This window comes from Colossoma macropomum, unplaced genomic scaffold (genome assembly GCF_904425465.1).
Source record: "Colossoma macropomum unplaced genomic scaffold, Colossoma_macropomum, whole genome shotgun sequence".
Lineage (NCBI taxonomy): Eukaryota > Metazoa > Chordata > Actinopteri > Characiformes > Serrasalmidae > Colossoma > Colossoma macropomum.
The window spans coordinates 6,455,169-6,482,593 of NW_023494796.1; the positions used below are offsets into that span (position 1 = coordinate 6,455,169).

The 27,425-nt window shown below is 42.2% G+C and overlaps 1 protein-coding gene across 1 annotated transcript in view; it reads left to right on the plus strand.

Moving 5' to 3' along the window:
• ank2a (ankyrin 2a, neuronal) overlaps positions 1 to 27,425 on the plus strand; it is a 103,588-nt gene that overhangs the window by 31,095 nt on the left and 45,068 nt on the right. Inside the window, exons 3-27 of the mRNA XM_036583686.1 lie at positions 372 to 470; positions 897 to 995; positions 3,027 to 3,125; positions 3,871 to 4,056; positions 5,342 to 5,365; positions 7,856 to 7,864; positions 8,373 to 8,471; positions 9,223 to 9,321; positions 9,781 to 9,879; positions 10,642 to 10,839; positions 11,724 to 11,822; positions 12,087 to 12,185; positions 12,861 to 12,959; positions 13,061 to 13,258; positions 13,424 to 13,522; positions 16,348 to 16,446; positions 18,131 to 18,328; positions 19,215 to 19,313; positions 20,722 to 20,820; positions 20,925 to 21,023; positions 21,098 to 21,196; positions 22,414 to 22,486; positions 25,420 to 25,546; positions 25,963 to 26,038; positions 27,139 to 27,242. Of these exons, the coding sequence (XP_036439579.1) occupies positions 372 to 470; positions 897 to 995; positions 3,027 to 3,125; positions 3,871 to 4,056; positions 5,342 to 5,365; positions 7,856 to 7,864; positions 8,373 to 8,471; positions 9,223 to 9,321; positions 9,781 to 9,879; positions 10,642 to 10,839; positions 11,724 to 11,822; positions 12,087 to 12,185; positions 12,861 to 12,959; positions 13,061 to 13,258; positions 13,424 to 13,522; positions 16,348 to 16,446; positions 18,131 to 18,328; positions 19,215 to 19,313; positions 20,722 to 20,820; positions 20,925 to 21,023; positions 21,098 to 21,196; positions 22,414 to 22,486; positions 25,420 to 25,546; positions 25,963 to 26,038; positions 27,139 to 27,242 (2,678 nt within the window). The remainder of the gene's footprint in view (positions 1 to 371; positions 471 to 896; positions 996 to 3,026; positions 3,126 to 3,870; positions 4,057 to 5,341; positions 5,366 to 7,855; positions 7,865 to 8,372; positions 8,472 to 9,222; positions 9,322 to 9,780; positions 9,880 to 10,641; positions 10,840 to 11,723; positions 11,823 to 12,086; positions 12,186 to 12,860; positions 12,960 to 13,060; positions 13,259 to 13,423; positions 13,523 to 16,347; positions 16,447 to 18,130; positions 18,329 to 19,214; positions 19,314 to 20,721; positions 20,821 to 20,924; positions 21,024 to 21,097; positions 21,197 to 22,413; positions 22,487 to 25,419; positions 25,547 to 25,962; positions 26,039 to 27,138; positions 27,243 to 27,425) is intronic.

A 27,425-nucleotide genomic window follows, 5' to 3' on the forward strand; every position in this document is an offset into this window, starting at 1 on the left:
CTCAAGAAAAAGAGCCAGTCGGCTTGCTGGTTATATGGGGGGAGGAAATGCCCCCCCCCCCTCGCTGTGGAGATCTGTGCAAGCACCATAACCAGAACAACCCGAAAAATCACATTTTAGTATGTTATTCAACCAAATGCTACAAACTACTTGTGATGTTTTCGTCTCAACAAATCTGTGTTTAAGTGATAATTTGACCTCCAGTTTGAGGTGTTTTAGTGTCCTCCCTTTCAGAGAGAGAGGAGTCTGGTCTTGTAAGGCTGGAAATAACTGCCTAGCGGCGCCACAAATATGAAAACTTTCCTGTAAGGACTTTGTTTAAACTCCACACGGTTTGAGGGTTAAATCAAGTTTCTTGCTTGTCTGTACAGAATGGGCTGAACGCTCTTCATCTGGCTGCTAAAGAAGGTCATGTGGAGCTGGTGGAGGAGCTGCTGGAGAGAGGAGCAGCGGTGGACTCAGCTACCAAGGTATGGAGTGTGTATACATCTGTGTGTGTGTGTAAACACTGAGCGGTCACTTCATAAGGAACACCTGTAAAGAGACCCATCATACTGCGCTTGTTAAAGCAGTTTTACAGAAAATCTGGTGTCGTGTCCCAAACAGTCACTGTACCCTACATTTGAAGATCTATACTACTATATAGAGCACTGTTATAGGGAGCAGAATACGTGATGGTAGTAAACGATTTCGGACACTAACGTAATACAGGTTTGCTTATTACTTACAAACAACGCAGTGCATTATGGATACACCCAATCTGCTAGGGTATATCTGTTGTACACGACAGGAGTGGTGGAGTCCATGGAGTCATGAGTCCCTCAGGGTCCTACACGCTCTGATTTTAGCTGTTCTCCACTTTAACTCTCTGTCCTGCTCTCTGATTGGCTGTGCAGAAAGGAAACACCGCCCTCCACATTGCCGCATTGGCCGGGCAGAAGGAGGTGGCGAAGCTGTTAGTGAAAAGAGGAGCAGATGTCAACGCCCAATCACAGGTAAGAATCATAAATATCTTAAACAGTCCCAGCTGAGAATACTTAAAATTCTGGAAACATTTGTCAGAATGAAGAGCTCTGTGTGGATCAATTTCAGCCCCACAAACACTGAGTGCATTTACACTTAATAATCTGATAACTTTAGAAAATCAGATTGTCAGTAACTGGTTCAGTGCATTTACACTTAATAATCTGATAACTGCAGAAAATCAGATTGTCAGTAACTGGTTCAGTGTATTTACACTTAATAATTTGATAACTGCAGAAAATCAGATTGTCAGTAACTGGTTCAGTGTGTTTACACTTAATAATTTGATAACTGCAGAAAATCAGATTGTGTCGGTAACTGGTTCAGTGTGTTTACACTTAATAATCTGATAACTGCAGAAAATCTGATAGTGTCAGTCACTGGTTCAGTGTTTTTACATTTAACAATCTGATAACTGCAGAAAATCAGATTGTGTCAGTAACTGGTTCAGTGTGTTTACACGTAATAATCTGATAACTGCAGAAAATCAGATTGTGTTGGTAACTGGTTCAGTGTGTTTACACTTAATAATCTGATAACTGCAAAAAAACAGATTGTGTCAGTAACTGGTTCAGTGTGTTTACACTTAATAATCTGATAACTGCAGAAAATCAGATTGTGTTGGTAACTGGTTCAGTGTGTTTACACTTAATAATCTGATAACTGCAGAAAATCTGACTGTCAGTAACTGGTTCAGTGTATTTACACTTAATAATCTGATAACTGCAGAAAATCAGATTGTGTCAGTAACTGGTTCAGTGTATTTACACTTAATAATCTGATAACTGCAGAAAATCAGATTGCGTCAGTAACTGGTTCAGTGTATTTACACTTAATAATCTGATAACTGCAGAAAATCAGACTGTCAGTAACTGGTTCAGTGTGTTTACACTTAATCTGATAACTGCAGAAAATCAGACTGTCAGTAATTGGTTCAGTGTATTTACACTTAATAATCTAATAACTGCAGAAAATCAGATTGTGTCAGTAACTGGTTCAGTGTGTTTAAACTTAATCTGATAACTGCAGAAAATCAGACTGTCAGTAACTGGTTCAGTGTATTTACACTTTATAATCTAATAACTGCAGAAAATCAGATTGTGTCAGTAACTGGTTCAGTGTATTTACACTTAATAATCTGATAACTGCAGAAAATCAGACTGTCAGTAACTGGTTCAGTGTGTTTACACTTAATCTGATAACTGCAGAAAATCAGACTGTCAGTAATTGGTTCAGTGTATTTACACTTAATAATCTAATAGCTGCAGAAAATCAGATTGTGTCAGTAACTGGTTCAGTGTGTTTAAACTTAATCTGATAACTGCAGAAAATCAGACTGTCAGTAACTGGTTCAGTGTATTTACACTTAATAATCTAATAACTGCAGAAAATCAGATTGTGTCAGTAACTGGTTCAGTGTTTTTTGGGCAATCAGATAATGGGGAAACTCCAGATCTACATCAGTCAGGCACTTCTGCTTTACAACCTGCCAATACGTAACGTAAAACTCAAACATCACGAGCAGCTTTTTTTTAAAACATTGAGTCAGTTTAGCTGAAAATATGAGCATACATCATCTAGAAGATGAAGAATATTTAAATCCTTCATTTCGTTGAGCATGTAGTCGGTTTCAGCGCCGCTCCAAAAGTGCTGTGTTGGTCTCATGAGTGCTGTGTTAAACGCTGTTTCCGGTACAGCGCTCTGTTTTCACATATGCCTAGACTTAGAGAAACGAAAGAAATCAGAGTGAGAGGTTACATGCACTGAAAAACCCCATAACTGAGCTCAGATCCAGCCTCTTTATCAGATTTCTTAATCAGATTTATAGACCTCAGTCTGATCTAAGAAATCAGAGTGTGCTGTTGACACTACCATTTAATAGTCAGATAGCTACAGAAATCTGATAATGATCAGATTGTTAAGTGCATGTAAACACACTCAGTGTTAAAGGACCTTCAAGCGTAGCAGAGCTGAGAGGTATTAATGTAAGTGCGTTCCTGCAGAACGGGTTCACTCCTCTGTACATGGCCGCTCAGGAGAATCACCTGGACGTGGTGCGCTACCTGCTGGAGAACGGCGGCAACCAGAGCACAGCCACCGAGGTGAGACTTCACTGACCTTTAAACTCATCCTTCAGGTCACCACCAGCCAGTGACCTCTCCCCGAACCACCTTGTCCATCTTATTCAGATAAAAGTCAAAATATCCATATACGTTATATAGCTATATACGTTTAGTTTTATATATAAAAAGAGTCCATATCTTACGTTTATTTGAATATTAATTGTCCACTTGATAATGATAATGTTCGTATGATTTTATGTACCAAAAACAGTCATAATTCACTTTAACATGATCATTTTACAGCCTCTCTTTATCTCTTACAAAATGTTTTTCAGACTAATGGATGTAAATTAGCTCTGTTCTGATTCACTGTCCTGTATTGTGCTTCATGTAAAAAACTTAATATGTGGAACTAAACTGCTGTTAATGCTGACTAATGCTAGACAACTGCTTGATGTGTGGTGCTAAACTGCTGTAGGTTAAATGGGTGGAGCTCAACTGCTGTAGCTGAATGGTGGAGCTCAACTGCTGTAGCTGAATGGTGGGGCTAAACTGCTGTAGACTGAATGGTGGGGCTAAACAGCTGTAGACTGAATAGGTGGGGCTAAACTGCTGTAGACTGAATAGGTGGGGCTAAACTGTTGTAGACTGAATGGTGGAGCTAAACTGCTGTAGCTGAATGGTGGAGCTAAACTGCTGTAGCTGAATGGTGGAGCTAAACTGCTGTTTTTAAGAGGTGCTTTCTGAGTGTTTATGTTTTGGTTGCGTGTTTCTCTCTCTGCAGGATGGTTTCACTCCGTTGGCCATTGCGCTACAGCAGGGTCACAACCAGGTGGTCTCTCTGCTGTTGGAGTACGACACTAAGGGTAAAGTTCGGCTCCCTGCGCTCCACATCGCCGCCCGTAAAGACGACACGAAATCCGCGGCCCTGCTGCTGCAGAATGACCACAACGCTGACGTCCAGTCTAAGGTGAGAACACTAAACCCCCATCCACAGAATTGGTGGGTTGACGCCATTACTTACTTTCAGGTCATTTATCCATCTTAACCACAGATTAAATTACTAATCTGTCAAGTGAAACACTATTAGTGTTCTGACAATACAGGAATTTCCATCTTTGAAAAGCATCATTACTCAATACTACTTTCAACATTACAAGAAGCGGAGGTTCTCCACTAATCACTGATCTCATTTCTGAGTTTAAAGAATGACTGACCGCACAGAATGCAACAACAGATTGCACACAAACAACAGAGCTTAAAGATATTTAGATATCAGAATATCAGAAACTCCTGCTGACCCATTAACATGCACTTTTAAATTTTGTTTACGATGAGAGCCGAATACAGTCATAAAATTACAAACATGGGCCATCTTTGCATAACAATGAATATGTGATATAATATGGATAGTTTTGATAGGTGATAGGTGAGTATTGGTGCTGTTTCAAAATTTCAGAATCAATATCTGTCTATATAGCAATATTATTATTTATTTATTTTTTTGGATTTTAACCCAGTTATCTCCCCAATTTAGTCGTCCCCCAATCACACGATACTATCAGGGTGAAGGCTAACACAGGCTTCCTCTGAGACCTGTAAAGCACCACCGCTTCTTTTTGAACTGCCGCTGACGCAACGTCATTGGACAGCTGAACGCGCTCTGAGGAAAGCGCCAACCGCCAGATCTGTTACGTCAGCTAAGAGAAACCTGCGCTGACTAGCATCGCGTTAAGTGATGGATTCATATGGACATTATAGAGCTTTTTAAATGAAACAGTAGAAGCCATATCGCCCCCTCCACTTCCTGTAGTGTATTACAGTCTGTCAGAGTGACTGTGTGGATCATATGAACATTATAGAGGCTTTTTAAATGAAACAGTAGAAGCCATATCGCCCCCTACACTTCCTGTAGTGCACTACAGTCTGTCAGAGTGACTGTGTGGATCATATGAACATTATAGAGGCTTTTTAAATGAAACAGTAGAAGCCATATCGCCCCCTACACTTCCTGTAGTGTATTACAGTCTGTCAGAGTGACTGTGTGGATCATATGAACATTATAGAGCTTTTTAAATGAAACAGTAGAAGCCATATCGCCCCCTACACTTCCTGTAGTGTATTACAGTCTGTCAGAGTGACTGTGTGGATCATATGGTCATTATAGAATTTGTAGGAAAAGTTAGTATTGGGGTTAACATTATTGATCAGTTCTGTTAAACAGCAGCATATATTGTGTTTTTTTCTCTGTACAGATGATGGTGAACAGAACCACTGAGGTACTGAAACTCTCTCAGCTCACTGTTAAACTCTCTTTGCGTCTGTCTGTCCACTCTACAGCACACCTGCACACACCTGTCCACTCCACAGCATGCCTGCACACACATGTCCACTCTACAGCACACCTGCACACACATGTCCACTCTACAGCATGCCTGCACACACACGTCCACTGTATAGCCTATATAACTCTAATTACGCTTAGTAACTCATGGTGCACTGACAGGATGATATGTGTGTGTGTGTGTGTGTGTGTGTGTGGGTGTGTGTGTGTGTGTGTGAGTGTGTATAGGTGTAGTTTTATCTGGAGATGCTCTCAGGGGGCTCCTATTTTTTAACCCCCGCAGAGTGATAGTTTGTGTGAGAAATGTATAAACAGTGCAGGTCCTTCTGTCCAGCTCTCATAATCCAGATAATAAAACAGAATTATACATGGGCTGACATCTAGCTGAAACACAAACACACCCGTTTCCATGGTCACACTACACTCATTTCATGTTTACACTACGCCCACTCCAATGGTTACACTAAACTGTTTCCATGGTTACTCTACGCACAGTTCCATAGTTACACTACACCCACTTCCATAGTTACACTACACCCACTTCCATGGTTACACTACACCCACTCCCATGGTTACACTACACCCACTTCCATAGTTACACTACACCCACTTCCATGGTTACACTACACCCACTCCCATGGTTACACTACACCCACTTCCATAGTTACACTACACCCACTTCCATGGTTACACTACACCCACTCCCATGGTTACACTACACCCACTTCCATGGTTACACTACACCCACTTCCATAGTTACACTACACCGACTTCCATGGTTACACTACACCCACTCCCATGGTTACACTACACCCACTTCCATGGTTACACTACACCCACTTCCATGGTTATACTACACCCACTTCCATAGTTACACTACACCCACTTCCATAGTTACACTACACCTACTCCCATGGTTACACTACACCCACTTCCATGGTTACACTACACCCACTTCCATAGTTACACTACACCCACTTCCATAATTACACTACACCCACTTCCATGGTTACACTACACCCACTTCCATAGTTACACTACACCCACTTCCATGGTAACACTACACCCACTTCCATGGTTACACTACACCCACTTCCATAGTTACACTACACCCACTTCCATGGTAACACTACACCCACTTCCATGGTTACACTACACCCACTTCCATGGTTATACTACACCCACTTCCATAGTTACACTACACCGACTTCCATAGTTACACTACACCCACTTCCATAATTACACTACACCCACTTCCATGGTTACACTACACCGACTTCCATAGTTACACTACACCCACTTCCATGGTTACACTACACCCACTTCCATGGCTACACTACACCCTTTTCCATGGTAACGCCATGCCTATTTCCATGGTTACACTTCACCTATTTCCATGTTACCGTAACGTTAATTTCCATGGTTATGCTATATCAGTTTTCATATTTACCTTACACCCATTTTCATGTTTATATGACTTCATGACACATTTCTATGGTTACGCTTAGAGTGATGAGTTGTAAGAAGACAGGCCCCATTACTGCAGGAATGTTATTACAATATGTGGTCTTTTTTGTTTCACTTGTTGATGATATTAGGCAGAAAAAGGAGATGTAATAATAATTATAATAATAACAAGTTACATTTATAAAGCACCTTTCACAATCCCAAGGTCGCTTCACATAACATAAGGGAAAAAAAAACGTTAAAAAAAAAACGTTACTTGGTGACGTTATTTGATGATAGGAGCAGTTTTCTCATCATGCTTTAGCAGAATAACAGCGAAATTAACATGGTGCCAACATTAATGTTAGCTGCCTTAGAGAACCTTGGAGATCTCTGAGAGCTAAAGTCATCTGACACTCACTGTTGCTTTATATTAAATGTGACCACAGTAACATGACATTAAATCAGCCAAACACAAACGTTAGCTTGCAGTGTGTGTGTGTGTGTGTGTGTGTGTGTGTGTGTGTGTGTGTGTGTGTGTGTGTGGTCTTCTTTTTGATTCTTTTGATCTCCGTCTCTTGCATGCCACTGACAGAAACACCCTGCCAGACATTTCAGTTTACAGTTCTTTCTGTTCTCCGTTTGTTTGTCATTGATTCATTGATTTTACATCTGGTTTCTGTTTTGTAGTGAACATTTTTAGATGGTGGGTATTTTAGATACAGTTAAATAAAGTTATATGGGTGAAGTTTAGATAAGGGTCTTATAGATAAAGGTGTTATTGTTTAGATGTTGGTTGTATCTTAATGTATAAACTGTAGGTTTAAGCCAGAGCGAGCGGGTTAGTGGATGATGCATGTCTGCTCGCTGTGCAGCATCTGCAGTTTGATCTCTCAGGATGTGTAGAGTTTTTTTTTTAGTTCTTTTTCGCTGCACCCTTTTGTTAATTTTGTCTCTCAAATTGCACCATGTCTGTCAGAGCGGAAAGGTAAGGCACGGCCCCACCACACAGATCCATCCACACAAATGCTCATCTCCAATGATCAAGTAGATATTAGCTGCAGTGATTAGTGGCTATAGCTTCGTTTTGTTTGACCGACCTTTCTTCAGTTCTTTAGTGCTTGTTCTCTTCCTTCAGCTTTTTCCATCCGTTTGCTTAAAGACTCATATGAGACTCATATGGGAAGCCTGTGCGACTGAGCTCATACGATGGAAAAAGAGTATATATTTTTTTTAATTATGTGCTTTTCTTTGGCTGTGTTTACTGCATGTACTGCTGTTTCCGCTGTTTTCTGACACAGTATCCAGTTCATCTCCTCTTTTCTCTTTTTCTTTTCTTACTTGCACAGCTGTGGTGCTCCATCGGCATGCTGCATGGCTCTAACCTGCTGTTTACATGCAGGAACTAAACATCTCTCTTTCTTTCTCTCGTTCATTCCTTCCCTCTTTCTTTTTGTCCTTCTCCCTCCTTTCCTTCCCTTTGTTTTCTTGAGCAGAGTGGATTTACTCCTCTCCACATTGCTGCTCATTACGGAAATGTGAACGTTTCTACACTGCTGCTGAACCGCGGCGCCGCCGTGGACTTCACTGCCCGGGTAACCTCTCAGCCAGTCACAGACCAGAGCTTTACACCTTCAGCCAATCACAGACCAGAGCCTAACACGTTCAGCCAATCACACTCCAGTCTTACACCTTCAGTCAATAACAAACCAGTGTCTCATCTCCTCATCCAGTCACAGCTAGAGATTTACTCCTCTCAGCCAACCACAGCCAAAGTCTTGTACCCTCACACAATCACAGACAGAGTCCTACACCTTCAGCCAATCACAGACGAAGGGTGCTACACCCTCACCCAATCACAGAACGAAGAGTCCTACACCTTCTGCCAATCACAGACCGGCAGAGTCTTACACCTTAAGCCAATCACAGACCAGAGTCCTACACCTTCAGCATTCACAGACCAGAGGCCTACAACTTACGCCAGTTACAGACCCATCTTACACCTTAAGCCAATCACAGGCCAGAGTCCTACATCTTTAGCCAATCATAGACAAAGAGTCCTACACCTTCAGCCATTCACAGACGAAGAGTCCTACACCTTTTACCAATCACAGACCAGAGTCCTACACCTTCAGCCAATCACAGTCTTAAGTCTCAACCAATCTCAGCAAATCACAATTCAGGGCCCAGTGTTGTTAGGACTTTAATTTTAATATTTATTATTTGTTATTTGGAGTGGTGTTGTGTTAATATACAGGTATTAGAAGTATTATATTAATATTGTTATTAGAGTGTCGTTTTAATGTTGTTATTAGGAGTTTCATATTGTCCCCCTTTCCCGTACAGAATGGTATAACCCCTCTCCATGTGGCCTCTAAAAGGGGAAATACCAACATGGTGGCACTGCTACTGGACAGGGGGGGGCAGATTGACGCTAAAACCAGAGTGAGTGCTTCAGCTTACATCTTTAACCTATGACCAATCAGAGACTTACATCTTCAGCCAATCACAGACCAGGGTCTTATATCCTCAGCTATTCACAGACCAGAGTCATATATTCTCAGCCAATCACAGACCAGAATCTTAAACTTTGAGTCAATCACCAACCGGAGTCTAACGCCTTGAGCCAATCACAGACCAGAGTCTGACACCTTATACAGCCATTCAGCCTAAAGCAGTTTAGCCACACTCCTATAATTAATCAGCGGTAATTGTAGGATGTGAGTCAGAGATACAGGCCACTGTCTAAATCCAGAGTGAGAGTTGTAGCGCCTCCTGCTGCCAATGCACAGAAGTGCTCATTCTGAATGTGAAGCTGAATGTAAGTGTGCATACAGAAGGATATAAACATGTCTGTGATGGTGATAATAAGCTGTGAGTGAAAATTGTATTTGTTTTGAACAGGATGGACTGACTCCTCTACACTGTGCAGCGCGGAGTGGTCATGACCCAGCAGTGGAGCTCCTGTTGGAGAGAGGAGCTCCAATACTTGCCAGAACCAAGGTACACAAACACACTAACACACACACTAACACACAGGGAAATTCACACTGTACTGTAATGAATCCTGTAAGAAACGTAAGATTTGCAACCCAAAGAGACCCAAAGATTTACCAGAAATTTGAAAGATTTGTGACCCAAAGAACCCCAAATATTTGCAAGAATTTCCAAAGATTTGTGACCCATAGAAACCCAAAACTTTGCAACCCAAAATAACTAAAGATTTGCAACCCAAAGAACCCCAAAGATTTGCAAGAAATTCAAAATATTTGTGACATGAAGTAGAAACGGCAGCCAAGGCTTTTTTGTTTTTGTTAAAGCTGTGAATTACTGTAATTACACCATAGTTAGCTGTGTATTTAAAATGCTAACTCGCTCACTGGATTTTGCAGAACAAGATTTGGAAATGAGATGCTGAGCAAAAACATCTGCCCTAAATCTGATGGGTTTATGGGATCACTTGACGACAATGTCTTCCAACATTCCCACCTACCTCAAACCCAATAGAGGAAAAGAGCCAAAATCTCATAATCAAAATGACCAATACTGGTCTTTAATTTGTAGTCAGTAATACAGTCACGCAGGAGTTGAAACCTAACAGCATGAAGACATTAAAAGAATATCTGAGCAGTTTATTTCAGTTGGTATTTTCAGCACTCTTTGCTCCCCAAGCCATGATAATAATGATGATGATGATGATGATGAACAGTAGAGCTGCTCCACACTAATGTTTTGTTTATATCTTCTTTGCGTATGTGTGGCCAGAATGGATTGTCCCCGCTGCACATGTCCGCTCAGGGTGACCATGTGGAGTGTGTGAAACACCTGCTGCAGCACAAGGCACCCGTTGATGATGTCACTCTGGACTACCTGACTGCCCTTCATGTTGCCGCCCACTGCGGCCACTACAGGGTCACCAAACTGCTGCTGGACAAGAGAGCCAATCCCAATGCACGAGCACTGGTAACACAAACAGTGAAGCAAAAAATCACCTGAACACCGGAGACCGCTGTTGTTGTCATTCTAGAATCACTGTCATACCCTTATTAGAAGCTAACCTGTTTATCGTTATGATAAAAATGAACAGTGTTCTTGAAAATTGGCCTTTAAAGAGTCAAAATATCACCATTGCTTCAAGCTAACACTGCTGCACGCTGAACTGACATCATAAGACTGACCAAAACTTCAGCAGGCTGGTAGTTACTTCGTTCAGGCTCAACAAAACCAAAAACGTATTTTTATTCAGTTTGTGTAACAAACGACATTTTTGAAATAAGAGTCACACATCAGTCGCATGTGAACAAGTGAACAGGTATAAGCGAAACATCACCAGATTCTCAGAAAGGGTCTCCAGCAAGACGCTTGGCTCAATATGGCTGCAGTCTGAGCAGCTGATGTTGGTGTATAACAGTGTTAAAGTTTACTAGAAGACTCACTTTTATATGATGTCATCTCAGTGCACTGGAGTTTGAGACTGGATGTATCAACATTCATATTCCGGCTCCTTAACAACCTCACAATTCAGAGGATCTGGGCGACGTTTGGAGAAAATATATACACAGGGCAAAAGGTGCCAGCTTTGTAACATTTTTGCCACAGAGCGAAATAGCAGCAGTTTATGAGAACGTTGTGATTTTCCCCACAGACGAAAATCAGCTTAGATTCAGAGTTCCTAATATCAGCATCACACCAACTACAGAATGACAACATGACTTCTGAGATCTATTGGAAACAGCTGGTTCTCGCTTGGTCACTCATATTTGCTTTAACATCAGTAAGATCTGCTAGACATAGAGGTTATAAGAAGGCTATTTTCTGACCGTCTACTGACTGTGTTTGTGTCTCAGAATGGTTTCACTCCACTACACATTGCCTGTAAGAAGAACAGAGTGAAGGTGATGGAGCTGCTGGTGAAATATGGAGCCTCCATCCAGGCCATCACTGAGGTAACGTCTGAACCCTGACCCTTCTCTGAATAACAACACCTCCAGCCTTTGACGTTATATCCAGGGTTAGGGTTACCTTTAACAACTTACCTGCCCTTACCTGTAACCTTTAACCCTCACCTGCAATCTTCAACCCTTTACCTGTAACCTTAACATTCTTTATACTTGATCATTAACAAATTAAGACCATCACATAGGTAAAGCATAGAATGCAGTTACATGATCATATTTCTGTCTCTCTATCGTGCTTATTTGCTCCCTCAGTCTGGTCTCACTCCAATTCACGTGGCAGCATTTATGGGTCACCTCAACATTGTGCTGCTATTACTGCAGAATGGAGCTTCACCAGATGTCTGCAACATTGTAAGTGTTCTCATAATAACCTCACCAGCACCTCGTCAGTACCTCATCACTACCTCATAAGATTAGTACCTCCTCAGTGCTTCATCTGCACCTCATTAGTACCTCCTCTGCACTTCATCAGTACCTCATCATTACCTCATCACTACCTCATAAAAACCTCATTAGTACCTTTGCAGGACCTCATCACTATCTCATAAGAATCTTATTAGTACCTTCTCAGTACCTCATCGGTACCTCATCAGTACCTCATCACTGTCTCATAAGATCCCTATTCGTACATCCTCACTTTATCTGTACTTCTCAGTACCTCATCAGTACCTCATCACTACCTCATAAGAACCTCATTAGTACCTTCTCAGTACCTCATTACTACCTCATTAGTAACTTCTCAGCACCTCATCAGTATTTCATCAATGTCTCATTAGATGCCTATTAGTACCTCCTCATCACTTCATCAGTACCTCATCCCTGCCTCATAACCTCATCACTACCTCATCACACCTTCATCAGTATCTCTTCACTACTTCTTCAGTATTTCATCACTACCTCTTGAGACCTTCATCAGTACCTCATCACTACCTCGTTTTGTACCTCGTTGTTGTTCTTTCCAATACAGTTTTTATTGTATTTTGAACTGCTCATGAATTCCATGTGTGTGTTTACCTATCTGGGTAGCGAGGTGAGACGGCCCTCCACATGTCTGCGAGGGCGGGGCAGATGGAGGTTGTTCGATGTTTGCTGAGGAATGGAGCTCGAGTGGACGCCACGGCCAGGGTGAGATACCCTCACACATACAGAAACCACTTCCTCCACCTCTATAGGCGCAAAGATCTTTCAGTCAATCAGTCACAACCACTGCTCCTCTGTATGTGTAGGAGGATCAGACGCCGCTCCACATCGCCTCCCGGCTCGGTCAGAGCGAGATAGTTCAGCTGCTCCTGCAGCACATGGCTGACCCAGACGCCGCCACCACTAACGGATATACACCACTACACATCGCCGCCAGAGAGGGACAGATTCACACCGCCGCTGTACTGCTGGAGGCTGGAGCCTCGCACTCACTCGCTACCAAGGTACCACAACCACCACCGCTCTGCGGAGTTTACTGCCTTTCCTGTTAAGACCTTCTGGTATACAGTAACTCTACCCGCAGTGCTAATGTGATGAATGTGTTACTGTGTTGTGTATTACATTGTGTGTGATACTGTAAGTGTGTATGTTGTTTTTCGGATCCACAGAAAGGCTTCACTCCTCTCCATGTTGCTGCTAAGTATGGAAGCTTGGAGGTGGCCAAACTTCTGCTGCAGCGCCGAGCCCTGCCTGACGAGGCCGGGAAGGTACAAAACACAAATATTTACTTATTTATTTATATGTACCTGTCTGTCATCTACATAGGTAGATGAATTGACCTAACCCCCTTCAAACATGCACATTTAAGCAGGAATTCAATAATAATAGAAGCTGGAATTGAAATCCTAGTGACACTGACATCACTGGCCATCACTCAGCAAGAGACTCAGTACAGTTCCTGGGACATTTCTAGGAGGGCTGATATGTGAACAGATGCAGTTATGGGCTATGTTCACTCAGCAGGTGAAAGTGGCCCAAATCTGATCTGTGTGAACAGCAAAAACACACTGAATCTGCCATCTGTTGCAAAAAAATAGAAGAGACTCTAAACCGCTCTGTGTTTGAAAAGATTTTGATGTCCGAAATGTCCGAACGCGGCCGTAGGAAAACGAGGCTGTAGAGTCAAAGAACAGTTAAAAGTCTGAAAGCAAAGTTTAAAGAATCTGAGGGCACGAACCAAAAAAGTGACTGCGCCCTTTTTACGGCTAGCTTGAACACATTCTGGGTGATGAGCCCAACTGTCAGTCAATGAAGCTTCATGATGGCTCCTGTGATGCTGGTGGAGATGAAGCTGATCCTCCGGGAGTGACTGGCGTTTATTGGCGGTCATGATTGGTTACCTCTGGATGAGCTGTGAAGCAGCGTGAAGGTTTGTTCTTCTGCGCATGCGGGTCAGTTTAGGAGCTGATCTGTTCAGACTGATGATACAGATCACATTTAAAAGATATTGGGAACAGCCAAAAAAAAAGAAATTCAGGGCCACTTTTACCTGCTGTGTAAACGTAGCGTAGGAGAGTTGCTTTTACATTTTCTCACAGGAGTGAATTTTGTATATGATTCAGAAAAGGAGGAGCTGTTTGGATGTTCATGCTGGGGGCGTCACCTCCCATGAGTTCATCCCAGTAAAATACCATATACACTATATGGACAAAAGTATTGGGACACCTACACATTACACCCACAGGAGCTTTTACGACATCGCATTCTAAATCCATAGGCATTAATATGGAATTGGTCCCCCTTAGCGAACCTGGCAAAGACAACCAGCTGTGTAACAGCCACAGATGAGGCACAGGTTTATTATAAGTGTGAATGACATCTTGTCTTAAAAGCAAGCATCAACAACAAAACCAAACACTCTCATTGTAATCAACGGAGAGCCCTGCCACATCATTGCTAATGCTCCAACAAACAATGCTGTTAAGAACGCTGCCTTTTTGGGATGAGGTGGAGAAAAGAGCGCTGGATGACGCTTCCTCTAATGTTTTATAACTTCCAAAATGGTACTAAGAAGTTTCAGTCAGTAATATTAACATGTTTTTAATCTGCTGGGAGCTGCTGACATAGAATTTAAATGGTATAATAGTAAGGGTCCAGCTTGTGCCACCGACCGCCAGCAGAGGGCGATGGCGGCAAGGTGCCCAGCCTGCAGCGGCGAAGTGCCATAACTTCAGGGAACTCCAATTCCCAGAAGCCCTTGGGCTGATTAGGCCCAACCTGACACACATGTAGAGTCCTCTACTTAAGGCTGTGGCAAACAGCAGCCCGTTGTCACACCTTTGTAGAGGGGTGACCGGTCTGGTACGCAGCCCAGGTGGTTATTTAAATGAAAAGAAAAAGAAAAGAAAGTAATAAATCAATACATTTATTTAACAACGTTTCTCATGGTTTTTCATCTTTGCACTTGGGTACGCCTCCCTGCCGTCCCGTATCAATAATAAATGTACAGTGTGTAGTTTTTGTACATTTTGTCTCAACCTTTTCAGTATATTTTCTAATGCTCTTGCGTTTCTATTGCTGTTGGTCACTCAGAGTTACCAAACAAAGTTGTCTTGAATCTTAAATGTAGACATCCTGAAGTTTTTGCAATGTGATGCTTCATTCAGCAGAGTTTAACCCCTTAAATCTTAGTCTCATCACATACTAAGGCTTATTTCTTAGTAACTACAGGGACTCCAATGCAAACTGCCTGAGTTATCCGTAGATTATAGAAGTGTGTAATAAAATTTTAGGCCTGCTGGTCGGCCCTGACCATTTAAGGGGCTAAACATGCTTGTGTCTGTGACTAAAGAACGTCAGAACCAGTATCTTACTGTACATCATTCTCTCCCCTGTACTACTGTCTAAATAGCTGTACTAGCCTGATCACTACACTCTTAAAGACATGGTTCTTTAGTAAGGATAATGGTGCTATCTGGAACCATGAGCATGCTTAAATGTTTCTTTACATGGTGAAATGGTTCTTCAGCTTGATAAAAAATGTGTTGAATATGGTTCTGTATAGCATCAAAAAGGCTCTTTGATTGTTAAGCTGTCAAGCTTGTAAAAATAGCAGAACCCTTTTTGGTGCTATATAGAACCATATACAACACATTCTCCATCAGTGTGAAGAACCATTTCACTGTGGAGAGAGGCATTTAAGCATGCACATGGTTCTTTGAGTGTCTACATAGAACCACTGGGGCCTCATTCAACAAACGTTTTGACGAAGATCCTGAGATTGCATGAAATGGTTCTATATAGGACTCATGGTTCTAAATAGAACCATAGCCTTTACTTAAGAACCCTTGAAGGAACCATCTTTTGTCACTAAAAGTGTCACTTTATTAAGTCGGAGTGTGAAAAACGCTTCATACGCAAACAAACACAGTAAAAGAAGGCAAACTCAGATGTTCTGCTTGTGTAAGTGAGCAGCTGGTACAGTCAGTTCTAGGTCTTTTTAAATAAAGGAATACTTTTAAGCAACTAAATGATTCTTACTGAGTTGTTTTTTCAGTTCTCTATTCATCTTCATCCCTCTCTTTTTTTTCAGAATGGTCTCACTCCTCTGCATGTTGCCGCTCACTATGATAACCAGCAGGTGGCGCTGCTGCTGTTGGAGAAAGATGCCTCTCCTCACACCACGGCCAAGGTAGCGCACCTCTAACACCACGTTCAAAACTTTACAGTAAAAAATTAGGAGATGTCAGTTTTATACACTATGTGGCCAAAAGTATGTGGACACCTGTATGACACCTATATGAGCTTGTTGGACGACCCACTCCAAAATCATGGGCATTACTACGGAGTTGCCCCCCCTTTGCAGCTGTAACAGCCTCCACTGTTCTGGGAAGCTTTCCACAAGATTTTGGAGTGTGTCTGTGGGAATTTGTGTCCAGCATTTGTGGTCAGACACTGATGTTGGTTGAGAGGGCCTGGCTCACAGTCGACGCTCCAGTTCATCCCAAAGGTGTTCAGTGGGGTTGAGGTCAGGGCTCTGTGCAGGCCACTGGAGTTCCTCCACAACAAAGTAGTCAAACCATGTCTTTATGGAGCTGCTTTGTGCCCAGGGGCTCAGTCATGCTGGAACAGGACAGGGTCTTCCCCAAACTGCTGACACAAAGCTGGAAGCATATAATTGTGTAAAATGTTTTTGTGCTGTAGCATCAACATCACCCTTCACTGGAACTGAGGCGTCTAAACCCTGAAAAACAGCCCCAGCCCATCATCCCTCCTCCACCAAACTCTACTATTGCACTATGCATTCCAGTAGTTATCGTTCTCCTGGCATCCACAAACCCAGATTCATCCAGCAGACTTCCAGATAGTGAAGATGATTCATCACTCCAGAAAACGTTTCCACTGCTCCAGAGTCCAGTGGCGGCACTTTACACCACTCCAGCCGACACTTGGCATTGCACATAGTGATCTTAGGCTTGTGTTGGCTGCTCGGCCATAGAAACCCATTTCATGAAGCTCCTGACGCACAGTTCTTATGCTGATGTTGCTTTTAGAGGTAGTTTGGAACTCTGTAGTGAGTGATTTAACAGAGCATAGACAATTTTTACACACTACACACTTCAGCACTCAGCAGCCTTGCTCTGTGAGTTTGCATGGTCTGCACTTCGTGACTGAGCTGTTTTTGCTCCTAGATGCTTCCATTTCTTAATAATAGCACTTACACTTGGCCGGGGCAGATCTAGCAGGGCAGAATTCTCACAACTTGACTTGTGGGATCCTATGGCGGCACCGTAGGATATACAGTCACTGAGCTCTACAGTCATAAAGTCAGTGTGACCACATACTTTTGGCCATATTGTTGCAGAATTTGAAAATGCAAGCTGCCCTTTGTAACACATTAAAATTTCATGATGAATGGACCAATAGAATTAATAGAAATTATTTGGGGAAAAAACAGCCATTGCTACATTTGATAAATGTTTGTTTATTTTTTGGATTTACTTGAAAATGCAGAGTTTTAATGAAAAAAAAAATCATCTGTGAAAGAAACTTGCAGGCCAATGTTAGCACAAGTCTAATTGCATAGGGTTCTATTCCCCACCTGGCAAGAACACCACACTACACCAAGGGTCCTTTGGCTAGACTCCTAATGCTACATTCACCTCCATCTGCAACAGGATTAAATCTCTCTGGATAAGAACATCTTCACAATGTGTAAATGTAAACATAATGAGTGGAAATCTTTGGTTTGGTGACATGCTAACCTCATTAGCTGCAGAGAAAGCGTGTGGTGAATGTAGCTGCTGGGAAAATCATTAATATAGCGGGTTCTGTTTTCTCGCTGTAGAACGATTAATGTTGTGTGTTGTGTTTAGAACGGTTACACCCCTCTGCACATCGCTGTGAGGAAGAATCAGCCACAGACCGTACTGGCTCTGCTGCAGAAGGGGGCAGAGCCTGGCTCAGTGACCCTGCAGGGCGTGACCCCTTTGCACCTGGCTGCTCAGGAGGGTCACTCGCAGATGGCCACACTGCTGCTGGAGAAGGGCGCTAATTCTAACGCTACCACCAAGGTACATACAGACACACATACAGGGTTATTTGTAGCAGCGTAAAAATAGCAGCAAACTGGAGCTTTATTAGTTAAAAAAGTGAAGCACATTAAAATTGGAAATATTTATTCCCTCTTTGGTTCCACAACTCATCTCTGCACATCTTCAGAACTAACCAGCAGGGGGCAGAGTTAAAGTCCCGGAGAGCACATGATACTAAGGCTCAGTCCCATTTCTTATTTATTTGTTTTTTTCGAGTGTCACCTTGAGTTAACTGGGTCACAAGGGGTAGTGGTTGAAATCTTCCCTCTGAAATGGGACCCTCAAATAAAAAGAGCATCACTTCATTAACAGCTACCAGCGCTGCTCTGTAGGCGACCCTGCCAGTCTGCAGTGACAGCAGAGGAGGGTCAAGTTCAGCTCCTCACTGCTGGGCTTTAGTTACATTTAGGGCATCATATGATCTTCAGAAGGCAGATGACTTCACGTCAACAATCATGCGTCATGATGTTCTACATAAAGGTCCATTTTATAATTAGACAGTACTGACTACTGTACATTTAAGCAGTAGAACCCGAGAGGGAGTGTGTTATCGCGGAATAACATCACGGCTGTGATTTGGTCGCTGTAGATCATCACAGCCGTGATGTTATACGCGATAACACACTCCTCGAGTGTTCTATTGCTTTAATACAACAGTGAAATAAATAAAGTAAGAAATAAATAAACTGGGTCGTGAACGCGGCGTTTAATTATATTTAAATTATAGTTCCTTAACAAGCAGCGGTTAGAACGCTTCTCAACCAATCAGCTTGCATGGCCGGAAATAACTGTTGTATAATTAACTATAAACACCTCCTCCCTCTCTTTCTCTCTCTCTCTCTCTCTCTCTCTCCCTCTCTCTCAGAATGGACTGACTCCTCTCCACCTCTCCGCTCAGGAGGACAGAGTGAACGTGGCTGAAGTTCTGGTTAAACACGGTGCTAACTTAGACCACCAGACGAAGGTCAGAACCAAAAAACAGAAACACATGAGCTTCATAAATTTCACATAAGGTTTAAGGATGGACATTTCAATTTCTTAGGTTCTATTTGAAGAATATTCTAAAGAGGCTGAGGGTTGCATTCCTCATTTTCAGTTATCTGTTGGAGAAAGTTCCACATAAGGCTGCCACACACCAGGCGCATCAGGAACGAAACACAGCATCCAAAAATGAGAAAAAAAATAATGATCTACTGAATTAAATTAAACCCAGAATACAAACCTGTGTGCATTTTGTATTTTTAAATTTCTGCCATGAAAGACAGCCAATCCCACGTCTTGAAAATTTTAAAAACACAATGCTGATCAATGCACACCATCTAAAGACTACTGCAGCCTTAAGATGGTGTGCAGTAGTCTTTAGATAGTGTGTGACAGCTTTTAGATGGTGTGCAGTAGCCTTTAGATGGCTGCAGTAGTCTTTAGGTGGTGTGTGGTAGCCTTTAGATGGTGTGTGGTAGTCTTTAGACTGCTTCAGTAGTCTTTAGATGGTGTTTGGTAGTCTTTAGACGGCTGCAGTAATCTTTAAATGGTATGTGGTAGTCTTTAGATGGCTGCAGTAATCTTTAGATGGTATGTGGTAGTCTTTAGATGGTTGCCGTAGTCTTTAGTTAGTGTGCAGTAGTCTTTAGATAGTGTGTAGTAGTCTTTAGATGGTGTTTGGTAGTCTTTAGACGGCTGCAGTAATCTTTAAATGGTATGTGGTAGTCTTTAGATGGCTGCAGTAATCTTTAGATGGTATGTGGTAGTCTTTAGATGGTTGCCGTAGTCTTTAGTTAGTGTGCAGTAGTCTTTAGATAGTGTGTAGTAGTCTTTAGATGGTGTGCAGTAGTCTTTAGATGGTGTGTGGTAGTCTTTAGATGGTGTGCAGTAGTCTTTAGATGGTGTCCAGGAATCTTTAGATGGTGTGCAGGAGTCTTTAGATGGTGTGTGGTAGTTGTTAGATGGCTGCAGTAGTCTTTAGATGGTGTGTGGTAGTTTTTAGATGGTGTGTGGTAGTCTTTAGACTGCTGCAGTAGTCTGTAGATGGCATGCAGTAGTCTATAGATGGTGTGTGGTAGCCTTTAGATGGTGATTCGTAGTCTTTAGATGACCGCAGTAGTCTTTGGATGGTGTGTGGTACTCTGGTTTCCTTCACTGGACTAAACAAATTAGAACCTCTAATCAAAACATCACATGCAGCTCTGCACTGCCCCCTGGTGTAAAGAGTATAGAGTTCAGACAGCTCATTGTCCTTCAGTATGAGAATGTAAAACAATAGAGAGAAGATAATTTGATTGGTTCACAGTAAGTTGAGAGATCTTCCTGATTTAACCCAGATCTCTCTCTCTCCCCCCCTACTCTCTCTCTCTGTTCCTTCCTTCTACATGCAGTTGGGTTACACCCCCCTTATTGTGGCTTGTCACTATGGAAACGTAAAGATGGTCAACTTTCTTCTGCAACACGGTGCGAGCGTCAACGCCAAGACCAGAGTGAGGGCCCACTTCCTGTTTAAGCTGCTCACTGATTGAGTGGCCGATTAGTTGATGAGGGTTTGACATGGTCTGATGTTGTTCTTCGTGTTTGCTCTGTGCAGAACGGCTACACTCCTCTACACCAAGCAGCTCAGCAGGGAAACACTCACATCATCAACGTTCTGCTCCAGCACGGGGCGAAGCCTAACGCTGTTACCATGGTGAGAACCACACAAACTCAAACACATACACACACTTTAACAGGTGCTTATATACCGACTCGTCCATGTTTCAGAATGGAAACACCGCTCTGTCCATCGCAAAGCGTCTGGGCTACATCTCCGTGGTGGACACGCTGAAGGTCGTCACAGAGGAGATCATCACCACTACCACCGTGAGTTACTTTTATCAGAGAACCAATCAGCACTCAGCAGCAGAAATGCTAACCAGTCAGCACTCAGAAGCAGAAATGCTAACCAATCAGCTCTCAATAGCAGTAATGCTAACCAATCAGCACTCAATAGCAGTAATGCTAACCAATCAGCACTCAATAGCAGTAATGCTAACCAGTCAGCGCTCAGTAGCAGTAATGCCAACCAATCAGCACTCAGTAGCAGTAATGCCAACCAATCAGCGCTCAGTAGCAGTAATGCTAACCAATCAGCACTAAGTAGCAGTAATGACCAACCAATCAGCGCTCAGTAGCAATAATGCCAACCAAACAGCACTCAGTAGCAGTAATGCTAACCAATCAGCACTCACTCGCACTAATGCTAACCAATCAGCGCTCAGTAGCAGTAATGCCAACCAATCAGCGCTCAGTAGCAGTAATGCTAACCAATCAGTGCTCAGTAGCAGTAATGCTAACCAATCAGCACTCAGTAGCAGTAATGCTAACCAGTCAGCGCTCAGTAGCAATAATGCTAACCAATCAGCACTCAGTAGCAGTGACGCTAACCAATCAGCACTCAGTAGGAGTAATGCTAACCAGTCAGCACTCAGTAGCAGTAATGCTAACCAATCAGCACTCAGTAGCAATAATGCTAACCAATCAGCGCTCAGTAGGAGTAATGCTAACCAATCAGCACTCAGTAGCAATAATGCTAACCAATCAGCTCTCAGTAGCAGTGATGCTAGATTACCTTGTGTTTGCTGTAATGTTGATAGTTATGTCAGCATGATGGGAAAAAATGGTTGTAAAGTTTCTTTGAGGAGCTTTTACAGCTGAGTCTATTTGCGCTAATATTAGCTAGTTAGCTAACCTGGTCTGTTTTGGTGTTCCTGAATTCTCTCTTCATCGATTCTCTCATTATAAAGATGAATAGCCCAACGTACATAAGACAACCAGCAGTAAACATCTGTGGCCTAATCATTGGCTACTTAAAGTGAGCTGCCTTTAAAAATAAAGAATAAGCTTCCAGCAGAAGCTCGAACATGTTCTCCATGATGGAAGGTTCTCAGGAGCTCATTAGAAACTCTGAAAGCCAAATTACGAGTTTGAAACTCAATTTTTTAAAAATCTGACAGCACATGAAGGTCAGTTTAGAACTGAAGAAATGGACATAAAGCAGTTTTCTGGTGTTCCTGAAGTTTTTCCTGATGTTCTTACAGACGGTGACAGAAAAGCACAAACTGAACGTACCAGAGACGATGACTGAGGTTCTGGATGTTTCTGATGAGGAAGGTGAGTGTCTGCTCAAATGAATTACAGACATTTATTTATAACTGATTACTACAATTAACTTGTACTTCCACCAACTGGCCACTTGATTAGAAACACCCACCTGGTACTTCCCCTAACTGGCCATTTTATTAGAAACACCCACCTTGTACTTCCTCTCAGTGGCCACTTTATTAGGAACCCTCACCTTGTACTTCCACTACCTGGCCACTTTATTAGAGACATCTACCTTGTACTTCAACTAACAGGCCACTATACTAGAAACACCTACCTTGTACTTCCATGAACTGGCCACTTTATTAGAAACATCCACCTTGTACTTCCATTAATTGGCCATTTTATTAGGAACGCTCACCTTGTACTTCCACTAACTGGCCACTTCATTAGAAACACCTACCTTGTACTTCCACTAACTGGCCACTTTATTAGAAACACCTTGTACTTCCATGAACTGGCCACTTTATTAGAAACGCCCACCTTGTACTTACCCTAACTGGCCACTTTATTAGAAACACCTACTTTGTATATTAGCTCATGTTAGTATTTGAGACAGTGGATACTTACTGCAGCCCTGCTGAGGTTTGTGGGTAATGTAGTTAAATTGCTCTGCAGCTCTACAGCAGGTGGAGGAACCTTTAGCTGAAGTCTCTGTGGAGATCAGAGGAATTCTGGGTAAATAAAAATTGATGGGCTGATGATGATGTTGACATTAACAGCATGGAGTAATGACTTCAGTGACTTTTTTTGAAGTGAAAATGTGGTTCAGTTAAGCTGATAACTGATGGTGTTGAGTGTCGTTGTTCTGCCTGCATTACTAACGCTAAGAATGCAGAAAGTATTCACCCCCTACAGTTTCCAACAGTTACACATCCAGAAGTGAAAATGTTTTCTCTTCACTTTATAAATATGATAGTCAAAACACTTATGAAAATACAAAAAAAAAAAAATGAAAGAACACTGATTTTGCAACAGTGCCACAGTGTAAGACTTTTAAGTATTTATCCCACCCACACACAGCCAATACTTAGTTTACTGTCCTCTAGCAGGAATTACAGCTTTTAACTTGGCCATTCTAGAACACAATTTTTTTAAAAGCCATTCCTTTGTAGTTTTTGCCCTGTCCTTTTGGTCTTTGTCCTGCTGGAAGTGTCTCATACTGAAAAGTAACTCAACAACTAAAGTTTGTTTTTGATGCTACCACCATGCTTTATGGTAGGAGTGGTGCCAACAGGTTGTTGGGCTGTATTTGTTTTGTGCCAAACATAACACTTTGCCTTTAGACCAAAATGCTAAATTTTAGTCTCATCTGACCACAAAAAGATTCAGTAGCTGTAGGGGTAAATAGCTGTGGGGTTTAGTAGCTATTGGGGTCAGTGCTATAGGGTTCAGAACGTGTAGGGTTTGGTATCTGTAAGGGTCAATAGCTGGAGGGCCCAGTTGCTTTTGGGTTCTGCTCTATAGGGTTCAGTAGCTTTTGGGTTTAGTAGCTGTTGAGTTCAGTAGATGTAGGATCTAGTAATAGTAGGGTTCAGTAGCTGTAAGTTTCATTAGCTGTGGGGTTCGATGATTGTACAATTTAGTAGCTATAGGGTTCAGTAGCTGTAGGGTCCAGTAGTGTAGTTTTCAGTAGTTGTAGTGTTCAGTAGTTGAAGGGTCAGTAGCTGTAGGGTTCAGTACTCAAAAGCTTCAGTAGTTCTAGGGTTCAGTAGTTGAAGGGTTCAGTAGCTGAAGGTTTTTATTACTTAAGGGTTCAGTAGTTGAAGGGTTCAGTAACTTAAAAGTTCAGTAGCTGTAGGGTTCAGTAGTTGTAGTGTTCAGTAGCTGTAAGGGTTCAGTAACCTGAAGGTTCAGTAGTTGAAGGTTTCAGTAACTTAAAGGTGCAGTAGCTGTAGGGTTCAGTAGCTGTAAGGTTTCGGTAACCTGAAGGTTCAGTAGCTGTAGGGTTCAGTACTTGAAAGTTTCAGTCATGTAGAGTTCAATAGTTAAAGGGTTCAATAGCTGAAGGTTTTAATAACTTAACAGTAGTTGAAGGTTTCAGTAACTTAAAGGTTCAGTTGTTGTAGAGTTCAGTAGTTAAAAGGTTCAGTAGCTGAAGGTTTTAATAACTTAATGGTTCAGTAGTTGAAGGTTTCAGTAACTTAAAGGTTCAATAGCTATAGGGTTCAGTAGCTGTAGGGTCCAGTAACTTAAGGGTTCAGTAGTTGTAGGGTTCAGTAACGTAAAGGTTCAGTACCTGTAGCATTTGTTAGTTGTACAGTGTTAGTATCTGTAGGATTCAGTAACTGCAGGGTTTAGTAGTTGTAGAGTTCAGCAGTTGTAGGGTCCAGTTGTTGTAGGGTTCACTAGCTGTAGAATTCAGTAACTGTAGGGTTCAGCAGTTGTAGGGTTCAGTCCTTCAAGGTTTCAGTAGCTGTAGGGTCCAGTCGTTGTAGAGTTCAGTAGCTATAGGGTCCAGCAGTTGTAGAGTTCAGTAGCTGTAGGGTCCAGTAGTTGTAGGGTTCAGTAGCTGAATGGTCCCACAGTTGAAAGTTACATGAAAACTTAACTTCAGTAACTTCAGTGACTTTAGTGGCTGTAAATTTCAGGGACAAAAGCAGTGCAGGTTTTAGTGTTCTGCTTTATTATATGCACCTGATTCAGTTCATTAGCTAATTAATAAGATATTCAGTAATTGAATTCAGAACATTCACTTAAGGAAAGCACTAATCTCTGCAGAGCTGGGACCCAAACGTTTCCCAGTCTGGCACACCTGCTCTAAACAAAACCTGTGTGCTGTGCATGATAATGGAGACAGACTCAAACACCTGGAGAAGATTGGAGAGTCCCTCTGAATGTTACGTGTGGAAATCACTAATGACGGTTTGACCATTAACCCAGGTTAACCCACATTACAAATACTCAGAGTTATGTGATAATTAATGTGTCTGTGTGTTTAGGAGAGGACACTATGACCGGTGATGGTGGTGAGTATCTCAGAGCGGAGGATTTGAGAGAACTAGGAGACGACTCTCTAACTGGACAATACCTGGACGGCGTGAGCTACTTCAGCCACAACTTGGACAGGTACAGTCTCACAAGTTACTTGATTAATCCATTAATTTAACTATTCTTCTTTGGTTCTTCTTTCTTTGCTGTTGCTATCATTCAAATATTCACCTGTACAATAAGAGCGTTCTTCTTTCATTGTACAGCAAAGCCTTATCGCCCCCTATACTTCATGTAGTGTACTACAGTCTGTCAGAATGACTGTGTGGATCATATGAACATTATAGAGCGCTTTTTAAATAAAACAGTAGAAGCCATATCGCCCCCTACACTTCCTGTAGTGTATTACAGTCTGTCAGATTGACTGTGGATCATATGAACATTATAGAGCACTTTTGTTCACGACATGTTGGCCATTGTTGACCAATGGTTGTAGTCATAATATACACCTATAATATGCATTGCTAATATCTCTGATCATTTCTTGCCTGTAGAGTCCATCAGACTCCACCCCATCTGGCTTACTCGAGAGAGGGAGTGCTGATTGAGGACATGATAACCAGCCATCAGGTAAAACACACAATGACCAAAGTGTTCAGCAGCTGTAGGGTTTCGTAGCTGTTGGGTTCAGTAGTTGTAGGATTTAGTAGCTGTTGGGTTTAGTAGCTGTAGGGTTTGATCATTGTAGGGTTTAGTGGCTGTAGGGTTTAGTAGCTGCAGAGTTCAGTAATTGTAGGGTCAAGTAGCTGTAGGGTTTAATAGATGTAGGGTTAAGTCATTGTAGGGTTCAGTAACTGTAGGCTTAAGTCATTGTAGGGTTCAGTAGCTGTAGGGTATAGTTGTAGAGTTTTGTAGCTGTAGGTTTTAATCATTGTAGCGTTTAGTAGCTGTATGGTTCAGTAGCTGTAGGGTTTAATCGTTGTAGGGTTTAGTAGCTGTACAGTTTAACATATAGCTTATTAGCTTTAGGGTTCAGTAGCTGTTGGGATTAATAGTTGTAAGGTTTAGTAGTTGAAGGGTTCAGTAGCTGTAGGGTTTAGTAGCTGTATGGCTCAGTTGCTGTAGGGTTTATTAGTTAAAGGGTTCAGTAGCTGTAAGGTTTAGTTGCTGTAGAGCTTAGCAGCTTTAGGGTTTAGTATTTGTTAATTTTCAGTAGCTGTTGGGATTCATAGTTTTAAGGTTTAGTAGTTGGAGGGTTCAGTAGCTGTAGGGTTTAGTTGCTGTAAGGTTTAGTTGCTGTATAGCTCAGCTGCTGTAAGGTTCAGGAGTTGTAGGATTCAGTAGCTGTAGGTTTTAGTAGCGGTATAGCTCAGCTGCTGTAAGGTTCAGGAGTTGTAGGGTTCAGTAGCTGTAGGTTTTAGTAGCGGTATAGCTCAGCTGCTGTAAGGTTCAGTAGTTGTAGGGTTCAGTAGCTGTAGGGTTTAGTAGCTGTATAGCTCAGTTGCTGTAAGGTTCAGGAGTTGTAGGGTTCAGTAGCTGTAGGGTTTAGTAGCTGTATAGCTCAGCTGCTGTGAGGTTCATTAGTTAAAGGGTTCAGGAGCTGTAGGGTTTATTTTGCTGTAGAGTTTAGCAGCTTTTGGGTTTAGTATTTGCAAATTTCAGTACCTGCCGTGTTTAATAGTGTTTAGATTGTGTGCTGAGTGCTGAGTGTGCTGTGTGTCTGTTGGCAGGTTTCTGCTCTCGCCAAAGAGAGTGAGAAAGACTCGTATCGGCTGAGTTGGGGAGCAGAGCACCTGGATAATGTCGTACTGACCAGTACACTGCTGCACTCTGGGTCAGCCACACACACACACACACACACACACACACACACACACTGTATGTCCAATCTTGTCCAGACACTGAAACACCAGCTGATCCAGTGTTTCTACTGAAATGAGGGTAGTTAAATGTGAGTTTGACCCCCTTTGCTGCAGCCTCTACTCTTCCTCACACCAGATGTTGGAACGTTGCTGTG